The sequence below is a fragment of the Ranitomeya variabilis genome, chromosome 7 (assembly GCF_051348905.1).
Source record: "Ranitomeya variabilis isolate aRanVar5 chromosome 7, aRanVar5.hap1, whole genome shotgun sequence".
Taxonomy (NCBI): domain Eukaryota; kingdom Metazoa; phylum Chordata; class Amphibia; order Anura; family Dendrobatidae; genus Ranitomeya; species Ranitomeya variabilis.
In genome coordinates, this window is record NC_135238.1 from 204,080,012 (window position 1) to 204,103,454 (window position 23,443).

A 23,443-nucleotide genomic window follows, 5' to 3' on the forward strand; every position below is an offset into this window, starting at 1 on the left:
ATACGGAGGATGCCATGCGCAAAATACGCTGACACACCCTGCCTACGGATGACATACGGATCACTATTTTGGGGACTTTTCTGCGTATTACGGCCGTAAAAAACGGACCGTATTTACATACGCTGAGTGTGACGCCGGCCTTAAAGTTCAATGACTTAGAGACCTCACCTGAGTGTCTAAGGGACATATTGTGTCAGCACCAGCAATGACCATTATACCAACGGGACAAGATACGTATTGAGTGTTTCATGAACGCCTCATCCAAATGTTGTTGTGAACAAATCTATTCGGTAAATTTGTTATTTCATTGTGTTGTCGATCCAAGAACAGTTTTCATTATAAATAGGAACCATGTTGCCAATGAAAACATAACTTTAATCCTGTTTATAGACTTAAAAGGATAAAAACAACATCCGTTTCTGAGCTTATGCGTGTATACAAGCAATTGTAGCAACTCCACAGATATTGACAATTCTAAATATTTCTAAAATACATTTTAAAAAATCTGCATGATATGTGCCATTAGTTAAGACTATGTGGACCGATTTTAAGTAAACAGTAAGATCATATGACTAGGCAACCAAAATGGTAGTTAAACAAAAAAAAAATCACAATCGATTTTACAGTTTTATGCAAATTAAAAAACATCTCTCAGCAGACAATGACTGTTCAAACCAAGCAGAAATGTTTGGTGCACACTAAGCGTGCACAACAGTTCAATGCATCTTTTCCATCTACTTATCCATCTCTCTGCCCTACTCTTCTTGCTCCTGTAAAGCCAGAGTTATCAATTAAGGAAAGAGGGGGAAGAGATAGATGCTAAACAAGTACGGTAGATGGAAAGGTGCACTGAATTGATGGTCACACCAAGGGGGCCAACGATCTCCTGTGCTTGGTTTGAACAGTCATTTTATGATATCAGATTTCTTTTAAACTTCTTTATGGAATAATAAAAACATCTGTAACTTTCTAAAACACTTTTTGTTTCCTCACCATTTTTAAGATCTCAGGTTGCTGTGAATGGGATCATTCTCATTTACCGCATACCCACATCTACATCAAGTGCACGAATATCTCTACTGACATGACAAGCTTTCTTGCAATTTATAAGTTGCGTCTGGTAGTTTATTTTTTAAGCCTGATCCAGACACAACTGATTGTTAAAAAACAAAAAAAAGTCCTAAAATTTCTTCTTGCAACTTCTTGTGCATTGCTACTAAAATTAGGCGATTTCCATATTTTCTATTGCATACTGTTAGAGTAAGGAAGCGGTAAATGTCTTCAGTCATGCCCAATCTCACAGTTAAGCCTCATTAGAATGTTTGCGAATTAGGTAAGTGTTGTATCAGTGATTTTCACTAATAGAACAGAACATGTACCTACAGAGTCTATGGAGCTTTTCACATGTCTATTTTTTTGAGGACCACGTGTCCACAAAAAATCATGGAGAGAAGTCCATTTTTTATCAAAATGACCCATATAAGTCTATGGCTCAGTGAGAATCATAGCACATGGATGACACAACGGCGTGCTGCATATGTGATGGCGGTGATTAACATTGCAATGGATAGAAGTTTTTTGGGTTTTTTTGCTTATTTTTCATAGGTGTAATATCATTGATGAATCACCAATGGTAAAACTGAAACATTGACCAAAGACTGATAAATGTCAGATCCAAAACACTAGTGAACGGTGCGTGTTTTCATGTACAGTATGAGAAAAATCACAGATGTCTGAATGAGGCCTAAGGATGTGGTAGTTCTCACGAGAAGACTAGAACAAAGAAGTGATGAGCGGTGTGACTAACCATGGTGGTCATAGGGAGTGTCTGTTACTAATGATGATGCTATGAATTCTGCTATTTGCTATCATGTATGATCGTCAACATCATCAGATCTTTTGAAATTTGAATATGAAGACAGCAAAATTTTCACAAAATATTTGTTTTGCAGCTAATAAATTTGTGTAAATCTTAATACTGGAGAGCTTCTAATTGCTCAGCAAATACATGTTGGGGAGAGGAGAGGAGGCGAGAGAGAGGACCCTGCAAATCATTAGAGCTTACACATTACAGGAGAGACAGAGAAAACCCTGCTGAACATAAGAGCTTACAATCTACTGGACAAATAGAAGACCCCATTGGTTATAAGAGCTTACCAACTTACAACTGTCGTATAAACCATGCTCCACTGGGAACTGCTGATCCATGATGATCCAGGTACTGACCACCACTGTACAAGGTATGATAATCAGCTAGATGTCACTGCTGCAGGGCATTATAGAAAAGCCTGGGCTACCATGTAAAATGATATTACCCCACTCTCTGATGCTTCAGCAGTGTGGGAAATGGGGATTTTTTTTTTTTGCAAACCGCAAATCGAATCTCAAAATGTTCGAATTTGTGTGACACTGTGAATCTCAGGAAATTCAACTCAAACCCTAACCTCTGCAGATCGATCCACTCATCTATAATGAGCTGCCTAATTCTATGTACAGGACTACTATATTCTTTAAAACCTATAAATATAGGAACACTCTGGGAAAGCCCCAGGAGATCGTTGGAAATCACATGCTTGGGTGTTTCTTGTGTTCTCACGGACTGTGATCTGAATCCCAGAACTTCTAAATTGGGATGAAAGCCACACTAACATTACAGAGATATCTTAGTATTATAGATAAAGGTATTTTTGTCAATATTTGTACATCATTCTAGTAAATCATATTTATAGCAATTTCAATATTGTAGTTGCCACTTTCAGGCCATAGTTCAGTAAGTTAAAGGCAATATTTAATTAATAAAAATAAAGTTAGAATTGCATTGAAAGGGTTTTCTAGTCCAATAAACTGGCCTATCCTTTTGATATTGTTGAGCTTTCCAATCTGAGGGGGTTTGACTCTCGGCTTCCCTGTCGATCAGTTGTGTGAAGAGCCTCAAAGCGCTGCAGCCTCTTTATTACTTACAATGCTCTGTGCACCAGATCACGCCTGCGTTGATTACTACAGCTTTGCCCCAATAAAACAAAGTGTTGTAAAATTTAAAGAAATATAAATAGGAAAGAAGATGGCAATAACTACTACTACTTCTAAATCAAATGACTTCAGTTCTGAAAAAATCTAAAAGGTTCTCATGACCACACCCTAGGGGCAATTCTCACGTTAAAAATTGTGTATATATGTGGTATCCATGTTTTGAACAGAACACATTATGGCCTGAATGAATTAAGACGTTCTTTTTTGGCAAAAAAAAAAATAATGACCTATCCGAGTTTGGTCCCATTCATTGACCAAACTCAAAAATTTCTATGAATAGAGGTTCATGTTATGATCGGGCAACACATGGATGCCATAAGTGACCGGATGCCGTTAAGAAACACAGACATGTGAATTGTGCATTACGCTCAACACTATGAGACTGAAGGGCTGAAAAGTAGAGTAGCTGTCAAGAAGACAAAACAGAATAAAAGGAGACAATTCACTTTAGAAAATCGAAAACAGATCAATGAGATGTGGCGGAGGGATTCTTAGCCTGATGAACCTAAACTTTAGAACTTTTTGCGTTTCAGTAGGCAGTATGTACGCTTCCAAAGTAATGAATAATGACTGAAATCCTGGCTACAACCATAAGCCAAACTTATTGGAGGATCCGTGCAAATTGGGAAGTACATCAACATCTGGAGTTGGTGATTCATTTTTTAATTGAAAGCATCGAGAGTGTTGATAGTTTTTATACATCATGTGATACTTTAGGAAAACCGTGTGTGAGGTCAGGAGGGGTTATTGTAAGAATAAATACATAGTTAGACAAAAAAAAGCTTCTTGTGTTTTGAGAATAATTAAATGACCATCCCAAGGCTCAGACCTCTATACAACTGAGCATGTCTGGATTGGAAAACGGAGAAAGTGACCCCATTATTATTAAAACATGAACGCAAGTCCATCAAGAATAGAAGCTGTAACTCAAAAGACAGACTCAAGTAATATGGACAAACTAGCTGTTTCCAGCCAGCTAACGCTCGGCATGCTCATTGCTATCTAATTAACGCTGCTGGTGATTAAACTAAAGTAAATAATGACAACATTCAATAGCGCTTACGCAGGTGGTAAATTAACTTAAAATGAAGTTAATAACAATAATAATAATAATTAAAAATCAGAATAATACTAATACATTTTATTCAGTGTGTAAAATCAAAAGCAAACTGGATTTGTGTGGTAATGTGTGGGGACAGAGCCTCGTGTGGTAATGTGTGGGGACAGAGCCCCGTGTGGTAATGCAGCCTCATGTGGTAATGTGTGAGGACGGAGCCTCGTGTGGTAATGTGTGAGGACGGAGCCTCGTGTGGTAATGTGGAGGGACGGAGCCTCGTGTGGTAATGTGTGAGGACGGAGCCTCATATGGTAATGTGTGGGGACAGAGCCTCGTGTGGTAATGTGTGGGGACAGAGCCTCGTGTGGTAATGTGTGGGGACGGAGCCTCGTGTTGTAATGTGGGGGGACAGAGCCTCGTGTGGTAATGTGGGGGGACAGAGCCTTGTGTGGTAATGTGGGGGGGCGGGATTATGTGTGGTAATGTGGTGGGGGGCGGGATTGTGTGTGGTAATGTGGTGGGGGGCGGGATTGTGTGTGGTAATGTGGTGGGGGGCGGGATTGTGTGTGGTAATGTGGTGGGGGGGCGGGATTGTGTGTGGTAATGTGGTGGGGGCGGGATTGTGTGTGGTAATGTGGTGGGGGGGCGGGATTGTGTGTGTTAATGTGGTGGGGGCAGGATTGTGTGTGGTAATGTGGTGGGGGGGCGGGATTGCGTGTGGTAATGTGGTGGGGGGCGGGATTGCGTGTGGTAATGTGGTGGGGGGCAGGATTATGTGCAGTAATGTGGTGGGGGGCAGGATTATGTGCAGTAATGTGGTGGGGGGGCGGGATTGTGTTTGGTAATGTGGTGGGGGGAGGGATTATGTGTGGTAATGTGGTGGGGGTGGGATTGTGTGTGGTAATGTGGTGGGGGGCAGGATTATGTGTGGTAATGTGGTGGGGGGTGGGATTGTGTGTGGTAATGTGGTGGGGGGGCGGGATTATGTGTGGTAATGTGGTGGGGGGGCGAGATTGTGTGTGGTAATGTGGTGGGGGGGCGGGATTATGTGTGGTAATGTGGTGGGGGGCGGGATTGTGTGTGGTAATGTGGTGGGGGGGTGGGATTACGTGTGGTAATGTGGTGGGGGCGGGATTGTGTGTGGTAATGTGTTGGGGGGGTGCGATTGTGTGTGGTAATGTGGTGGGGGCAGGATTGTGTGTGGTAATGTGGTGGGGGCGGGATTGTGTGTGGTAATGTGGTGGGGGGGGCAGGATTGTGTGTGGTAATATGGTGGGGGGCGGGATTGTGTGTGGTAATGTGGTGGGGGGCAGGGCTGTGTGGTGATGTGTGGGGGCGGAGCTAATGTGCAGGGGGTGGGATTATCAAGTAATCACGATGCCTCTTATATATATAGATAAGTATTTAGTTATCAAGGTGGTTAAGATTTGTCATTCTCATTAAATACACTAAATAAATGTATCACCTACCCATAAGATAAGTGATAATTGTAAGATCTATGGGGGGTCTGCACATGCTTCCCTATAATCCAGAGAATTGAGGTCTCAAAGTCCCTTGTGAGAATGGAGTGTACATGCATAAGAATATCTCCGTACATGCAGCACCTGAAATATACCACCTCCGTTTACTGCCATACAGGCTTTGTACACCAGGCTCTGCCACTTACATGAACCCTAATAATCATTGGTATGGAAAAATAGAAAGTCAGGATTTTGTGGGCAGCACAAATCCTACTTGGTTCAAAGAAAATCCAGCATCCTACAGTAAGAATATCATATCTGCAGTCAAACACTGTGTGACTGATGATGTGGAAATTCTTTTTTCCACCCTATATCCAGAACAAAAGTTCACATGCCCTGGTGATTTTGGCCTGATAAAATGCACAGAAATTGACACAAATGGGTTTGAATGGCTGAGGTAACATCCTCACCTGAGACCTGTTTGCTTCTAATCAGTGTGTGTGCATAAAAGCTGAGGGAGTTTCTGGGATACAGACAGACTCTTGCAACTTTCATCCAGCCACTGACATTTCTGGATTGTAAGTCACGGGGAAAGCAAAAGAATTGTCAATGGATCTACAGGAAAAGGTAGTTGAACTGTATAAAACAGGAAAGGGATACAAAAAGGTATCCAAGGTATTGCTAATGCCCGTCAGCAGCGTTCAAACTGTGATTAACAAATGGAAAATCAGGGGCTCTGTAAAAACAAAACCACGGTCAGGTAGAAAAAAGAAAAACTCACAAATAACATCAGTTGAAATACAGGACTCTCTGAAAACTAGCAGTGTGGCTGTTTCAAGATGCATATTAAGAAGGTCTCCTGAGGGATATCCTCCCAGACCTGGACTAAAGTATCCGCCAACTCCTGTCTGTCTGTTGGTGGAAGGGGCGAGACATGATGTCCCAGATGTGTTCAATCGGATTCAGGTCTGGGGAATGGGCGGGCCAGTCCATAGCTTCAATGCCTTCATCTTGCAGAAACTGCTGACACACTCCAGCCACATGAGGTCTGGCATTGTCCTGCATTAGGAAGAACCCACGGTCAACCGCACCAGCATATGGTCTCACAAGGGGTCTGAGGATCTCATCTCGGTACCTAATGGCAGTCAGGCTACCTCAGGCGAGCACATGGAGGGCCATGTAGCCCTCCAAAGAAATGCCATCACACACCATTACTGACCCACTGCCAAACCGGTCATACTGAAGGATGTTGCAGGCAACAGATCGCTCTCAACGGCATCTCCAGACTCTGTCACGTCTGTCACATGTGCTCAGTGTGAACCTGCCGCTCATCCAGGATGGCATATCAATGCGAGCTGTGGCAAGAAGGTTTGCTGTGTCTGTCAGCATAGTGTCCAGAGGCTGGTGGCGCTACCAGGAGACATGCCTGTACACCACGAGAAGTGGAGGGGGCCATAGGAGGGCAACAACCCAGCAGGACCGCTACCTCAGCCTTTGTGCAAGGAGGAACAGGAAGAGCACTGCAAAATGACCTCCAGCGGGCCACAAATGTTTATTTGTCTGTACAAACGGTTAGGAACCGACTCCATGAGGATGGTCTGAGTGCCCGACATCCACAGATGAGGGTTGTGCTCACAGCCCAACACCGTGCAGGACGATTGGCATTTGCCACAGAACACCAGGATTAGCAAATTCCCCACTGGCGCCCTGTGCTCTTCACAGATGAAAGCAGGTTCACATTGAGCACATGTGACGGACGTGACAGAGTCTGGAGAGCGATCTGCTGCCTGCAACATCCTTCAGCATGACCAGTTTGGCAGTGGGTCAGTAATGGTGTGGGGTGGCATTTCTTTGGAGGGCCGCACAGCCCTCCATGTGCTCACCAGAGGTAGCCTGACTGACATTAGGTACTGAGATGAGATCCTCAGACCCCTTGTAAGACCATATGCTGGTGTGGTTGGCCCTGGGTTCCTCCTAATGCAGGACAATAAACAAAAATGTCCATAAACATAGTAATGCTAATCAGAGGGTTCCTCCACCATGAAAGGAAATCCCATAGGAAGCATAGAAGGGGTGTGGAAAGCTTACACTAACCCAAAAGATACAAAGTATCATAACACACCACTCGAGAAACAATATAAAAAGGGTAACAAACTTTATTTAAAGTACATTAAATGCTAAAACACGTAACAACAAACACTGAACAGTAAGAGGAAGGATACAATATACCCGAGTAAAGTGCACAAAAATTGAGATTGAGGTAGAAAGTAAACCAGGCTTTAGGGTAGAGTTAGTACATATGATAGTAATATCGTATTAGCATGCATAAAAAATTGATCCTCCTTTGCCAAAATAAAAAGTGCAAGTGCATAGAGGATTAATGTCAGTACCAACACATACCCATAAAGTCCGCCTGTCCTCAGTCTCAGAAAGAAGCACCAACGCGTGTTTCGCGTTCTTGCTTTGTCAAGGGGAAAAGTTGTGCAAAGTTTTGGCAAAGGAGGATCAATTTTTTATGCATGCTAATACGATATTACTATCACTAGCTATTGAACCCGTTCTACGCCCGGGTGGCGAGCATTTATATTGGTATATGGTCTCCATCCTGGTATGCTCCCATCTTGCTCTCCCATCCTGTCATGTGCTGCTCCATCCTGCGCCCCCATCCTGTCATGTGGTGCTCCATCCTGCATCCCCATCCTGTCATGTGCTCCCATCCTGCGCCCCCATCCTGTCATGTGCTGTTCCATCCTGCACCCCCATCCTATTATGTGCTGCTCCATCCTGCATTTCCATCCTGTCATGTGCTCCCATCCTGCGCTCCCATCCTGTGATATGCTGCTCCATCCTACACCCCCATCCTGTCATGTGTGTGCGCCCCCATTCTGTCATGTGCTGCTCCCATCGTGTGCCCCCATTCTGTCATGTGCTGCTCCCATCTAGTGCCCCCATCCTGTCATGTGCTGCTCCCATTCTGTCATGTGCTCCCATCCTGCACCCCCATCCTGTCATGTGTGCGCCCCCATTCTGTCATGTGCTGCTGCCATCGTGCGCAATCATTCTGTCATGTGCTGCTCCCATCCTGCACCCCCATTCTGTCATGTGGTGCTCCCATCCTGCGCCCCCATTCTGTCATGTGCTGCTCCCATCCTGTGCCCCCATTCTGTTGTAATGTGCTGCACTCATTCTGCCTGTTCCTATTTCCATTCTGCCATATGTTGCTCTCATCTTTCTCTCTCCGGCTCTACTGTCCGAGTGCGGCTGTGCTGAGTGCGGCCAGCTGTGCTGAGTGCGGGCGGCTGTGCTGAGTGCGGGCGGCTGGGCGTGGCTGTGCTGAGTGCGGGCGGCTGTGCGTGGCGGTGCTGAGTGCGGGCGGCTGTGTGTGGCTGTGCTGAGTGCCGGCGGCTGTGCTGAGTGCCGGCGGCTGTGCTGAGTGCCGTTGGCTGTGCTGAGTGCGGGAGGCTGTGCGTGGCTGTGCTGAGTGCGGGCGGCTGTGCGTGGCGGTGCTGAGTGCGGGCTGCTGTGCGTGGCGGTGCTGAGTGCGGGCGGCTGTGCGTGGCGGTGCTGAGTGCGGGCGGCTGTGCTGAGTACGGGCGGCTGTGCGTGGCTGTGCTGAGTGCGGGCGGCTGTGCGTGGCGGTGCTGAGTGCAGGCGGCTGTGCTGAGTGCGGGCGGCTGTGCGTGGCTGTGCTGAGTGCGGGCGGCTGTGCTGAGTGCGGGCGGCTGTGCTGAGTGCGGGCGGCTGTGCTGAGTGCTGGCGGCTGTGCGTGGTTGTGCTGAGTGCGGGAGGCTGTGCGTGGCTGTGCTGAGTGCGGGCGGCTGTGCGTGGCGGTGCTGAGTGCGGGCTGCTGTGCGTGGCGGTGCTGAGTGCGGGCGGCTGTGCGTGGCGGTGCTGAGTGCGGGCTGCTGTGCGTGGCGGTGCTGAGTGCGGGCGGCTGTGCGTGGCGGTGCTGAGTGCGGGTGGCTGTGCTGAGTGCGGGCGGCTGTGCGTGGCTGTGCTGAGTGCGGGCGGCTGTGCTGAGTGCGGGCGGCTGTGCGTGGCGGTGCTGAGTGCGGGAGGCTGTGCTGAGTGCCGGCGGCTGTGCGTGGCTGTGCTGAGTGCGGGCGGCTGTGCGTGGCGGTGGTGAGTGCGGGCGGCTGTGCGTGGCGGTGGTGAGTGCGGGCGGCTGTGCGTGGCAGTGGTGAGTGCGGGCGGCTGTGCGGGGTGGTGCTGAGAGTGCGGGCAGCTGTGCGGGGTGGTGCTGAGAGTGCGGGCGGCTGTGCGTGGTGGTGCTGAGAGTGCGGGCGGCTGTGCATGGCGGTGGTGAGTGCGGGCGGCTGTGCGTGGCGGTGGTGAGTGCGGGCGGCTGTGCGTGGTGGTGCTGAGAGTGCGGGCGGCTGTGCGTGGCGGTGGTGAGTGCGGGTGGCTGTGCGTGGCGGTGGTGAGTGCGGGCGGCTGTGCGTGGCGGTGGTGAGTGCGGGCGGCTGTGCGTGGTGGTGCTGAGAGTGCGGGCGGCTGTGTGTGGCGGTGGTGAGTGCGGGCGGCTGTGCGGGGTGGTGCTGAGAGTGCGGACGGCTGTGCGCGGTGGTGCTGAGAGTGCGGGCGGCTGTGCGTGGCGGTGGTGAGTGCGGGCGGCTGTGCGTGGCGGTGGTGAGTGCGGGCGGCTGTACATGGTGGTGCTGAGAGTGCGGGCGGCTGTGCGTGGCGGTGGTGAGTGCGGGCGGCTGTGCGGGGTGGTGCTGAGAGTGCGGACGGCTGTGCGGGGTGGTGCTGAGAGTGCGGGCGGCTGTGCTGGGTGCCGAGTGCTGGGGGCCTGAGCAGGCGGGGACACCGGCGCACTGTGGGGGTCAGGTGCCAGAGTCGCCGCTAGCTCAGGCCCCCGGCACTTGCTATATTTACCTGTCCCCCGTTCCACTGCTGCGCGCCTCTCTGTCTTCCGGGGTCCTCTGCCTGTGACTGTTCAGTCAGAGGGCGGCGTGCATTAAGCGCGTCATCGCGCCCTCTGAACTGAACGTCGCAGGTGGAGGATGGAGCAGCACGCAGCAGTGGAACGGGACAGGTAAATATACTCACCCTCCGCCTCCTGGCTCGTCCCTGCTTCTCCGTTGGAGATCGCGGTGTGCGTTCAGTGCTTACGCATACCGCGATCTCCTGGGAGCATCACTCTGTGGGGTCCAGACTGCGCCGGCGCTTGCGCAGTCTATAAAGGCTTCGGACAGAGTGACGCTCCCAGCGTTATATTATAGATATGTACTAACTCTATCCTAAAGCCTGGTTTACTTTCTACCTCAATCTCAATTTTTGTGCACTTTAATCGGGTATATTGTATCCTTCCTCTTACTGTTCAGTGTTTGTTGTTACGTGTTTTAGCATTTAATGTACTTTAAATAAAGTTTGTTACCCTTTTTATATTGTTTCTCGAGTGGTGTGTTATGATACTTTGTATCTTTTGGGTTAATGCAGGACAATGCCAGACCTCATGTGGCTGGAGTGTGTCAGCAGTTCCTGCAAGATGAAGGCATTGAAGCTATGGACTGGCCCGCCCGTTCCCCAGACCTGAATCTGATTGAACACATCTGGGACATCATGTCTTGCACCATCCACCGTCACGCTGCACCACAGATTGTCCAGAAGTTAGCGGATGCTTTAGTCCAGGTCTGGGAGGAGATCCCTCAGGAAACCATCCGCCGCCTCATCAGGAGCATGCCCAGGCATTATAGGGAGATCATACAGGCACGCGGAGGCCACACACAATACTGAGCATTTCCTAGTCTTGAGGCATTTCCACTGAAGTTGGATCAGCCCGTAACTTAATTTTCCACTTTAATTTTGAGCATCATTCCAACTCCAGACCTCCATGGGATATTAGTTGTGATTTATGTTGATAATTTTTCGGTTTTATTGTTCTCAACACATTCCACTATGTAATGAATAAAGATTTACAACTGGAATATTTCAGTGATATCTAGGATGTGGCACTTTAGTGTTCCCTCTATTTTTTTTGAGCAGTATATATATATATATATATATATATATATATATATATATATATATATATATATATATATATATATATATATATATACACACACACACTCACATATTATATTGCTTCAAAAACTGATGTGGTCTTTGGGGCGCCATAACAAAGAAGCCATATGTCCTCTGTGCCCTACTGTGCATGGTTTGTGCATTAGATTCTGATTTGTGTATGAGCCCAAGTAGTGGCATAAATTGAAGCACATGGGCCCCAATACAAAATCTCCAACAGGGACCGCAACTATCATGGGTCTTTAATCGTACTGGTGTTTCCATATGGGCCAAAGATCTTTTTGGCCCCCTCTAGGCTCAAGGACCCAGGTGCAACCCCTGTGGCCAAGCTCTTGATGTAGTTATACCCTTGCACTCAAGCTCTTCATGTAGTTATACCTCTTAACCAAACCTCATGATATAGTTATACCCCTTAATCCAAGCTTTTGATGTAGTTACACCTCTGCACCCAAGCTCTTGATGTAGTTACACCCCTGAACCCAAGCTCTTGATGTAGTTACAATCCTTAACCCAAGCTCTTGATGTAGTTACACCCCTGCGCCCTAGCTCTTGATGTAGTTACACCCCTGTGCCCTAGCTCTTGATGTAGTTACACTCCTGCGCCCAAGCTTTTGATGAAGTTACACTCCTGTGCCCTAGCTCTTGATGTAGTTACACTCCTGCGCCCAAGCTTTTGATGAAGTTACACTCCTGTGCCCAAGCTCTGGATGTAGTTACACTCCTGCGCCCAAGCTCTTGATGTAGTTACACCCCTGAACCCAAGCTCTTTATGTAGTTACACCCCCCTGCACCCAACCTCTTGATGTAGTTACACCCCTTAACCCAAGCTCTTGATGTAGTTACACCCCTGCCCCCTAGCTCTTGATGAAGTTACACTCCTGTGCCCAAGCTCTTGATGTAGTTACACCCCTGCCCCCTAGCTCTTGATGAAGTTACACTCCTGTGCCCAAGCTCTGGATGTAGTTACACTCCTGTGCCCAAGCTCTGGATGTAGTTACACCCCTGTAGCCAAGCTCTTGATGTAGTTACACCCCTGCGCCCTAGCTCTTGATGTAGTTACACCCCTGCGCCCAAGCTCTTCATGTAGTTACATCCCTGTGCCCAAGCTCTTGATGTAGTTACACCCTTGCACGCATGCTCTTGATGTAGTTACACCCCTTAAAGCAACATCAAGAGCTTGGGTTATTTGCAGTGCGCTGGTTATTCCATTATCATTAAACGATTTATTTACAGTTGCTTCAATCATTTTACAATTCCTTCAATTAAATGTTTTAATTACATTATATATATATATATATCATTTTGAAATTGCAACAGTTAAAGACTTAGTATTATTAAGTTGATTTGCACACTAAATCTACACGTTTCCAATTTAGAACTACATAAGTGATTTATAAGTTAAAGTGCTTTACACAAGATGGATAAATTATAAACATGATTGAAAATTAATGTATGCACATGGCCGGTCAAGTAAAGCAAATGTCCTGAAAAAAGATCAATGTGAGCAATAACACAGGCATATCAGAAAACAGACTAATATCAATCTAAAACCAGACAAAACATCCAGTTGTTTAGAAGCCATTTGGAGATCATAAATCAACTCTAAGGGCCAAGCCTTAACTCCGAGAAACAAAAAAAAATCCAACCGGAGCAACACATGTGGAAACATCTTGAACTGTCTTCCCATTGCACTGATATAAGGAAGCTTTGTTTGCATTTGCCGGCCTTCAGAGTTAATGTAGCCACAGGCAAAGTTTGTTAATCAAACCAAAGGCAAAATCGCTTCCGATGCCTGAAATATCCCATTCAACGAACAAGCCAAATACTAAACCAAGGCAATCATGGCTTAGCCTAAAGAAACATAACTCAATGGTCCTGCCAAAATCTCTAATCTATCTTTCTTAACTATTTTATTTTTGTGGTGTAGTAGGTAGTCTCGTCATTTGACCTCTCCCAGTCAATGACATAAGAGGCCCTTTTTAAGCATGCTTTGTGAAATCCCTATGTCATCGGCTAAAACCGTGGGGGAAGAAACAGAGCCAGATGTGTATGAGGGAAAAAAAAATCAGTCACAAAAGACAGTTAAGAAAGATCAGACTAATTGCATCTAATGTCTGAAGATACAGCAAGGTCTATACACCAATGGACTTCCATTGATTATTGTTCACAGTTTAAAGCCAAATCAATTCATAACATTTTTCTATAAAAAAAAACAACCTTAATATTTCTCTCATTTTTATGTAAATATACTCTTCGTTTAGTATAAGGGTGAACCTAGAAAGAAAACTATTCTCTACATACTATTTCCCGGCCTCTCCTCTCTGCCAATCTCTAAACTGGCTCCCCATTGCCCACAAACTCCAGTTCAAAACCCTAACCATGGCGTACAAAGCCATCCACAACCTGTCTCCTCCATACATCTGTGACCTCGTCTACCGGTACTTACCTACACGTAACCTCCGATCCTCACATGATCTCCTTCTCTACTCCCCTCTTATCTCTTCTTCCCACAATCGCATACTAGATTTCTCCTGCGTATCACCCCTACTCTGGAACTCTCTACCACAACACATCAGACTTTCGCCTACTGTGGAAACCTTGTAAAGGAACCTGAAGACATACTTCTTACGACAAGCCTACAACCTGCAGTAACCATCGGTCCACCAAACCGCTGCACGACCAGCTCTGCCCTCACCTACTGTATCCTCACCCATCCCTTGTAGACTGTGAGCCCTCGTGGGCAGGGTCCTCTCTCTTACTGTACCATTCAGTGACTAATATTGTTCATGATTATTGCACTTGCATTTTTATTATGTATACCCCTTTTCACATGTAAAGAAATGGCACTATAATAAAAAATAATAATATTAATCCACAAACAGGGTCAAAGGGCTTTGTCTCTTCTGAAAATACACATTTTTTTCTATTAAACGGTATCTTCCTCCTTGGTTGTAACATCTCAGATGCATATTGGAAATTTCTTTCTTTGTTGTATTTAAGGATCAATAAAACTGACATTATAATTGTATTTAAAAATGATTAGTAAAATTCCATAATTTACGAGTTGTGACTTTTCTAGATACAAGGAAATTTAGCTTTGCACACACATACAAAAAAACCACTACTTGTATGAGCACATAACCAACCCTAAGATTGAAAAAGGGAATTGGGTTGTATATATTTGAAATATGTCGCCTATAGAAATCTACTGTCCCATAGAGATGTGTCCTTCCTTACCTTTGCTCGACAAATGTGTGGAATGAGACCACCAGCTTTTTAGATATTCTGTCACGAGACGTTAATGCTATGTGAGGTTACCTAGCTTAAGAGTAAGGGTGGACACATATGTACTCTCTGTGTGCCTCCAACATCATGGTGTGTGCCATTTCTCCCCAGGGGACAATACAAGGCAGACTTTCACAATTCTATTGAGGCGTTATGTGTTTTAACCTTGGAACAGGGTCTTCATCAGACATAATAAAGACCACGTTGATCACATAGATAAGTAGTAAACAGAAATGGGCAGATGGTCCATTTTATCGTCAATTGGGCTTACAAAACAATAAAGCCAAATCATAAATGCATAAAGCAAAATATAAATAGGACAGGTCACTTGCTCAAAATAATTGAGCTAAATAAATTGTAAAAATCCCTGCACTCCTGAGTCTGCTGCTCTTTACCATTTTGGATGCATCACTGCACTGTAGAGATAATCAAATTTGTTCCTTTTGGAGCGCTGTATGTGAAATCTCTGCTTGTTTTCCAACTGGGTGTTTCTTCGGAGTCTTCTCTAGGAACGTGTATTTTTACTGCTCTCTCTCAAATGCTATCAATCACAGCGTGGCAGAATCTGAGACTACTACATCAGCTGCTGAGCTGTGATTGGCAGCATCTGTAAGGAAGAGTGAAAGCGAACGCCCCCAGAGAAGACTGAAGAAACGCACAGTTGGACAGCAAGCAGAGATTTCACACGCCGTGCTCCAAAAGCAAAAATGTGAATATCTTGGCAATGGAGCCACGAATCGCAAAACAGAAAAGAGTGACAGAATCAGGGGAGCACGGGGACTTAAACAATGTTCTCAATTGTTTTGAGCAAGTTACAAGTCCTCTTTAAAGATAATAACTATACGAAAAGTATCCAAGGCTCTAGATTTCAATTATAAAGGTCTACAAAGACCAACATGCTTTTTCTGGACCTGAATCGACTGGCTACTACAGGTAAGAGTATTCCTATCACCCATTTTTTCACCCAGCTTTGACTGTGTACTACACCTTGATAGCCCCCTTTTGTCTCGTCCCTCTTTTTTTCATTATCTGGCCTTCGCTATAAATAAAAACAATGGGGTAATTTTATAATTTTAGAATAACTGCATTCATAATCCATAGTCGGGTTTACGAATATGATAGCGTAGGTGATATCTTCGCACACACATCATGATACAAGACTTGGATAACGTCTAGTTTTCCCGAAAGTTTTGTTTAGCTGTGCGCTGGCATCAATGGAAACAATAAGTCCCAATCAACCACAAACACTCGATTCTCTATTGTAATTTTTTCCGCTTTCTTGTAAAGAAAAAAAAAAAAAGAACCTTTTGCAAAATTCATTGTCATGTGTTAAATCACTCAGTGGCCTCCAAATCATTAACCATGGGGGCGACATATAAACACGCAGCATGTTCTGCAGCAAAAGGGTTAAAGGTTCTTCTGCTACAAATGGAATACAACACTATCTTCAGGGATTTTAATAAATGTAGGGAACACTGCTAGCAAAAAGAGTTGCTGTCCAAATAGACTGACATACACAGGCCAATGTAGCCTCTAATGACAGAGTAAGATAATGACAGGCCCTACTCCAAATCAGCAGGAAGAGGAAGATCAATCTCGCTAGAGTGAAAGAAAAATGCTGCCTTTCCCCCCACGTTGGCTCATCTCATACATATCTAGCTTCAGCAGCTGCTCAGTACTGCAGCGCTCTGCATTAACTACACCGAGGATCAATAACAATTACACCTTCTCAAAAACATGACACATAGCGGGATTGGGCTGACATTTCACTTAGGCCTGCACTGATCTCAGTTCATCTGATTCCAGCCTTAAATTCATGTCAAGCCCAGGTCCTTCTTAGAGTAAACCCAGGGTTAAAAAAAAAAAGTAGATAGAAAGCAATAAAAACAGCCGCGAAACAAGTAAACAACATCACAACTAAAACATTCGAGTGTCCGGGGATTTTCTAAATGAAAATATCATTTTCGAACAGATTTGTATTGTCATCTGTACAAAAGAAGAAGAGCCGTGGAGTGTTATTATCCGCACCGACAAAGGAGTCTCAGGAAGCGCGTTCGCATTTCATATTCCGCAGTGAATTTTTACTTATTGCCTTCCGTGGAGTCTGAGACAACCTGACGTTATGTAGTTGGTGGTGGGGAATGACAAGTTTCAGCCACGGAGAGTTGCAAACATAAATGACTTCCAATGGCAAGGCACATTGACACTTATAGTTCCTTCGTAGCTTGAGAGATGGGGAAAAACTTGTAAAATGGGATTGGGATCACTACACTGATATAAGCTGAAGGCTAAAAATTGCAGAAGGTGAGAAGAAGAAGTACTTAATATGTGACTCACTGTGACGTCTACGTTAATAATATCTCCATCTTCAAGAGGTCGGCTGTAAAGAGAAAGAAAGAAACGTTACCTTCGGTTTCAAGATTGATTATCATTAGTAGCAATATATAAGAAAGCGCCTCTACAATCTAATATATAAAGCTGAATGTGTGTGTGTGTGTATGTATGTATGTATGTATGTATGTATGTCCGGGATTGGCATCTGAACCGTAGCAGCTACAGCCACAAAATTTTGCACAGTCACACGTCTGGACCCCGAGAGCGTCATAGGCTATGTTGTGAGGTGAAATTTTAACCCCGCGCTTTCCAATTCACCAAACAATTTTGCCCCTATCTACATAATGGGGAAAAAGTGAAAGGAAAAGTGTTGGAGGCGTCGCAGCTACAGGCACAAAATTTTGCACAGTCACACGTCTGGACCCTGAGAGCGTCAAAGCTATATTGTGAGGTGAAATTTTAACCCCGCGCTTTCCAAGTCACCAAACAATTTTGCCCCTATCTACATAATGGGGAAAAAATGAAAGGAAAAGTGTTGGAGGCAAATTAACAGCTGCCAGATGTGAACAAGGGGGACTTAAAGAATGACAGCGATGGCACCAAAGAGTATATACTGTACAGTTGCTAAGGTGGGGCCCCAACATGGGATAATCACACCACCACGGGGATATGAACACACACACAAAATGCGCCACACACTACCACGTGCTCGAACACATATACCACCCTCAGTGCACATTTCACCACACATACACCAACCTCGCCACATAAAAGTAGAAACACAAAAGTCGCCGCTCAAAACTCGCCACGCGCAAAACTCTCCACATGCAAAACTCGCCACACGTGCAAAACTCGCCACACGCAAAACTTGCACACGCAGAAAAATTGCCACACGCAGAAAAATTGCCACATGCACAAAAGTTGCAACACATGCAAAAGTTGCCTCACACAAAACTTGCACATACTCAAAAGGCACCACACATAAAACTCGCCACGCGCAAAACTCGCCATGCGCAAAACTTGCTGCACACAACTTGCTACACTAACCTGTCACATGCAACTCGACACACAAAAAGTTGCTACACGCATGTCGCCACACAAAACTCATCTCACAAAAGTCCCTACATGCATGTCGCCACACGCAACTCAACACACACAACTTGACACACGAAACTCGCCCTAAAACACACACAAGTCTGGTATCCTTCAAAAATAAAAATCTGATTAATAAGCAGACAAACTACAAGAGCAACAAATGTACCATATAGGAATCCGGCAGCTGTCAGTCACATGACCAGTCTATTATGTGTATGTGTGAGCTAATATATACTGCCAGGGGGTGGGCTTACTGTTGGCTGGGGATTTATCAGGCTGCCATTTTAGCTTACAAATACTGAGGTAAAAATACTGACCAAATAACGTGTGAACGAGGGCTAATACAGGAGGAGATGGCATACAGCTATATACTATATACAGGAGATGACACACAGGTATATACTATTTACAGGGGAGATGACACACAGGTATATACTATATACAGGAGGAGATGACACACAGATATATACTATATACAGGAGAGATGACACACAGGTATATACTATATAGAGGAGGAGATGACATACAGGTACATACTACATACAGGAGGAGATGACATACAGGTATATACTATATACAGGAGGAGATGACACACAGGTATATACTATATACAGGAGCAGATTACCTACAGGTATATAGTATATACAGGAGGAGATGACACAGGTATATGCTATGTATAGGAGGAGATGACATACAGGTATATACTATATACAGGAGATGACACACAGATATATACTATATATAGGTGAGATGACACACAGGTATATACTATATACAGGAGATTACATACAGGTATATCTAATATATAAAGCTGAATGTGTGTATGTATGTATGTGTGTATGTCCGGGATTGGCATCTGTACCGTCGCAGCTACAGCCACAAAATTTTGCACAGTCACACGTCTGGACCCCGAGAGCGTCATAGGCTATGTTGTGAGGTGAAATTTTAACCCCGCGCGTTCCAATTCACCAAACAATTTTGCTCCTATCTACATAATGGGGAAAAAGTGAAGGGAAAAGTGTTGGAGGAAAATTGACAGCTGCCAGATGTGAACAATGAGGACTTAAAGAATGAGAGCGATGGCGACAAAGAGTATATACCGTACAGTTGCTAAGGTGGGGCCCCGACATGGGATACTCACCACACACGGGGATATGAACACAAACACAAAATGCGCCACACACTACCACGTGCTTGAACACATATACCACCCTCAGCACACATTTCACCACACACACACACCAACCTCGCCACATAAAAGTCGAAACACAAAAGTCACCACTCAAAACTCGCTACATGCAAAACTCGCCATATGCAAAACTAGGCTCACGCAAAACTCGCCACACGTGCAAAACTCACCTCATGGAAAACTCACCTCATGCAAAACTTGCACACACAGAAAAATTGCCACATGTACAAAAGTTGCACCACATGCAAAAGTTGCCTCACACAAAACTTGCACATACTCAAAATGCACCACACATAAAACTCGCCACGCGCAAAACTCGCCATGCACAAATCTTGCTGCACACAACTTGCTACACTAACCTGTCACATGCAACTCAACACACAAAATGTTGCTACACGCATGTCGCCACACAAAACTCATCTCACAAAAGTCGCTACATGCATGTCGCCACACGCAACTCAACACACACAACTTGACACATAAAACTCGCCCTAAAACACACACAAGTCTGGTATTGTCCTTCAAAAATAAAAATCTGATTAATAAGCAAACTACAAGAGCAACAAATGTACCATATAGGAAATACGGCAGCTGTCAGTCACATGACCTGTCTATTATGTGTATGTGTGAGCTAATATATACTGCCAGGGGGGAGGGCTTCCTGTTGGCTGGGGATTTATCAGGCTGCCAATAGCAACCAATCACAGCTCAGCTTCTATTTTGCTACAGTTAATTAACCTGAGCTCTGATTGGTTAATATAGGCAACAAAGACATTCTCAGTATAACAAAGCTAATATATGTTGTGAAATGCTTCTATTTGCTTAGTTTTTGCCTTTTAATAATTACATTTCTATCTATTTGTTTTGTGGTTTTTGTGTGCAGAATAAATTTTTGTTAACACATTCTATTTTGCTAACAGCAGTCATTAACCCGGGCGAAGCCGGGTAGTACAGCTAGTCTAATATATAAAGCTGAATGTGTGTGTGTGTGTATGTATGTATGTATGTATGTATGTCCGGGATTGGCATCTGAACCGTAGCAGCTACAGCCACAAAATTTTGCACAGTCACACGTCTGGACCCCGAGAGCGTCATAGGCTATGTTGTGAGGTGAAATTTTAACCCCGCGCTTTCCAATTCACCAAACAATTTGGCCCCTATCTACATAATGGGGAAAAAGTGAAAGGAAAAGTGTTGGAGGCGTCGCAGCTACAGGCACAAAATTTTGCACAGTCACACGTCTGGACCCTGAGAGCGTCAAAGCTATATTGTGAGGTGAAATTTTAACCCCGCGCTTTCCAAGTCACCAAACAATTTTGCCCCTATCTACATAATGGGGAAAAAATGAAAGGAAAAGTGTTGGAGGCAAATTAACAGCTGCCAGATGTGAACAAGGGGGACTTAAAGAATGACAGCGATGGCACCAAAGAGTATATACTGTACAGTTGCTAAGGTGGGGCCCCAACATGGGATAATCACACCACCACGGGGATATGAACACACACACAAAATGCGCCACACACTACCACGTGCTCGAACACATATACCACCCTCAGTGCACATTTCACCACACATACACCAACCTCGCCACATAAAAGTAGAAACACAAAAGTCGCCGCTCAAAACTCGCCACGCGCAAAACTCTCCACATGCAAAACTCGCCACACGTGCAAAACTCGCCACACGCAAAACTTGCACACGCAGAAAAATTGCCACACGCAGAAAAATTGCCACATGCACAAAAGTTGCAACACATGCAAAAGTTGCCTCACACAAAACTTGCACATACTCAAAAGGCACCACACATAAAACTCGCCACGCGCAAAACTCGCCATGCGCAAAACTTGCTGCACACAACTTGCTACACTAACCTGTCACATGCAACTCGACACACAAAAAGTTGCTACACGCATGTCGCCACACAAAACTCATCTCACAAAAGTCCCTACATGCATGTCGCCACACGCAACTCAACACACACAACTTGACACACGAAACTCGCCCTAAAACACACACAAGTCTGGTATCCTTCAAAAATAAAAATCTGATTAATAAGCAGACAAACTACAAGAGCAACAAATGTACCATATAGGAATCCGGCAGCTGTCAGTCACATGACCAGTCTATTATGTGTATGTGTGAGCTAATATATACTGCCAGGGGGTGGGCTTACTGTTGGCTGGGGATTTATCAGGCTGCCATTTTAGCTTACAAATACTGAGGTAAAAATACTGACCAAATAACGTGTGAACGAGGGCTAATACAGGAGGAGATGGCATACAGCTATATACTATATACAGGAGATGACACACAGGTATATACTATTTACAGGGGAGATGACACACAGGTATATACTATATACAGGAGGAGATGACACACAGATATATACTATATACAGGAGAGATGACACACAGGTATATACTATATAGAGGAGGAGATGACATACAGGTACATACTACATACAGGAGGAGATGACATACAGGTATATACTATATACAGGAGGAGATGACACACAGGTATATACTATATACAGGAGCAGATTACCTACAGGTATATAGTATATACAGGAGGAGATGACACAGGTATATGCTATGTATAGGAGGAGATGACATACAGGTATATACTATATACAGGAGATGACACACAGATATATACTATATATAGGTGAGATGACACACAGGTATATACTATATACAGGAGATTACATACAGGTATATCTAATATATAAAGCTGAATGTGTGTATGTATGTATGTGTGTATGTCCGGGATTGGCATCTGTACCGTCGCAGCTACAGCCACAAAATTTTGCACAGTCACACGTCTGGACCCCGAGAGCGTCATAGGCTATGTTGTGAGGTGAAATTTTAACCCCGCGCGTTCCAATTCACCAAACAATTTTGCTCCTATCTACATAATGGGGAAAAAGTGAAGGGAAAAGTGTTGGAGGAAAATTGACAGCTGCCAGATGTGAACAATGAGGACTTAAAGAATGAGAGCGATGGCGACAAAGAGTATATACCGTACAGTTGCTAAGGTGGGGCCCCGACATGGGATACTCACCACACACGGGGATATGAACACAAACACAAAATGCGCCACACACTACCACGTGCTTGAACACATATACCACCCTCAGCACACATTTCACCACACACACACACCAACCTCGCCACATAAAAGTCGAAACACAAAAGTCACCACTCAAAACTCGCTACATGCAAAACTCGCCATATGCAAAACTAGGCTCACGCAAAACTCGCCACACGTGCAAAACTCACCTCATGGAAAACTCACCTCATGCAAAACTTGCACACACAGAAAAATTGCCACATGTACAAAAGTTGCACCACATGCAAAAGTTGCCTCACACAAAACTTGCACATACTCAAAATGCACCACACATAAAACTCGCCACGCGCAAAACTCGCCATGCACAAATCTTGCTGCACACAACTTGCTACACTAACCTGTCACATGCAACTCAACACACAAAATGTTGCTACACGCATGTCGCCACACAAAACTCATCTCACAAAAGTCGCTACATGCATGTCGCCACACGCAACTCAACACACACAACTTGACACATAAAACTCGCCCTAAAACACACACAAGTCTGGTATTGTCCTTCAAAAATAAAAATCTGATTAATAAGCAAACTACAAGAGCAACAAATGTACCATATAGGAAATACGGCAGCTGTCAGTCACATGACCTGTCTATTATGTGTATGTGTGAGCTAATATATACTGCCAGGGGGGAGGGCTTCCTGTTGGCTGGGGATTTATCAGGCTGCCAATAGCAACCAATCACAGCTCAGCTTCTATTTTGCTACAGTTAATTAACCTGAGCTCTGATTGGTTAATATAGGCAACAAAGACATTCTCAGTATAACAAAGCTAATATATGTTGTGAAATGCTTCTATTTGCTTAGTTTTTGCCTTTTAATAATTACATTTCTAT

General features: G+C 44.8%; 1 protein-coding gene across 5 annotated transcripts in view; it reads right to left on the minus strand.

Moving 5' to 3' along the window:
• Window positions 1–23,443, minus strand: part of METAP1D (methionyl aminopeptidase type 1D, mitochondrial) — a 217,926-nt gene that overhangs the window by 68,390 nt on the left and 126,093 nt on the right. For all 5 annotated transcript variants that reach the window (XM_077272698.1, XM_077272699.1, XM_077272702.1 and 2 more), the window contains exon 5: window positions 17,200–17,242. In XM_077272698.1, coding sequence (XP_077128813.1) covers window positions 17,200–17,242 — 43 coding nt within the window. The remainder of the gene's footprint in view (window positions 1–17,199; window positions 17,243–23,443) is intronic.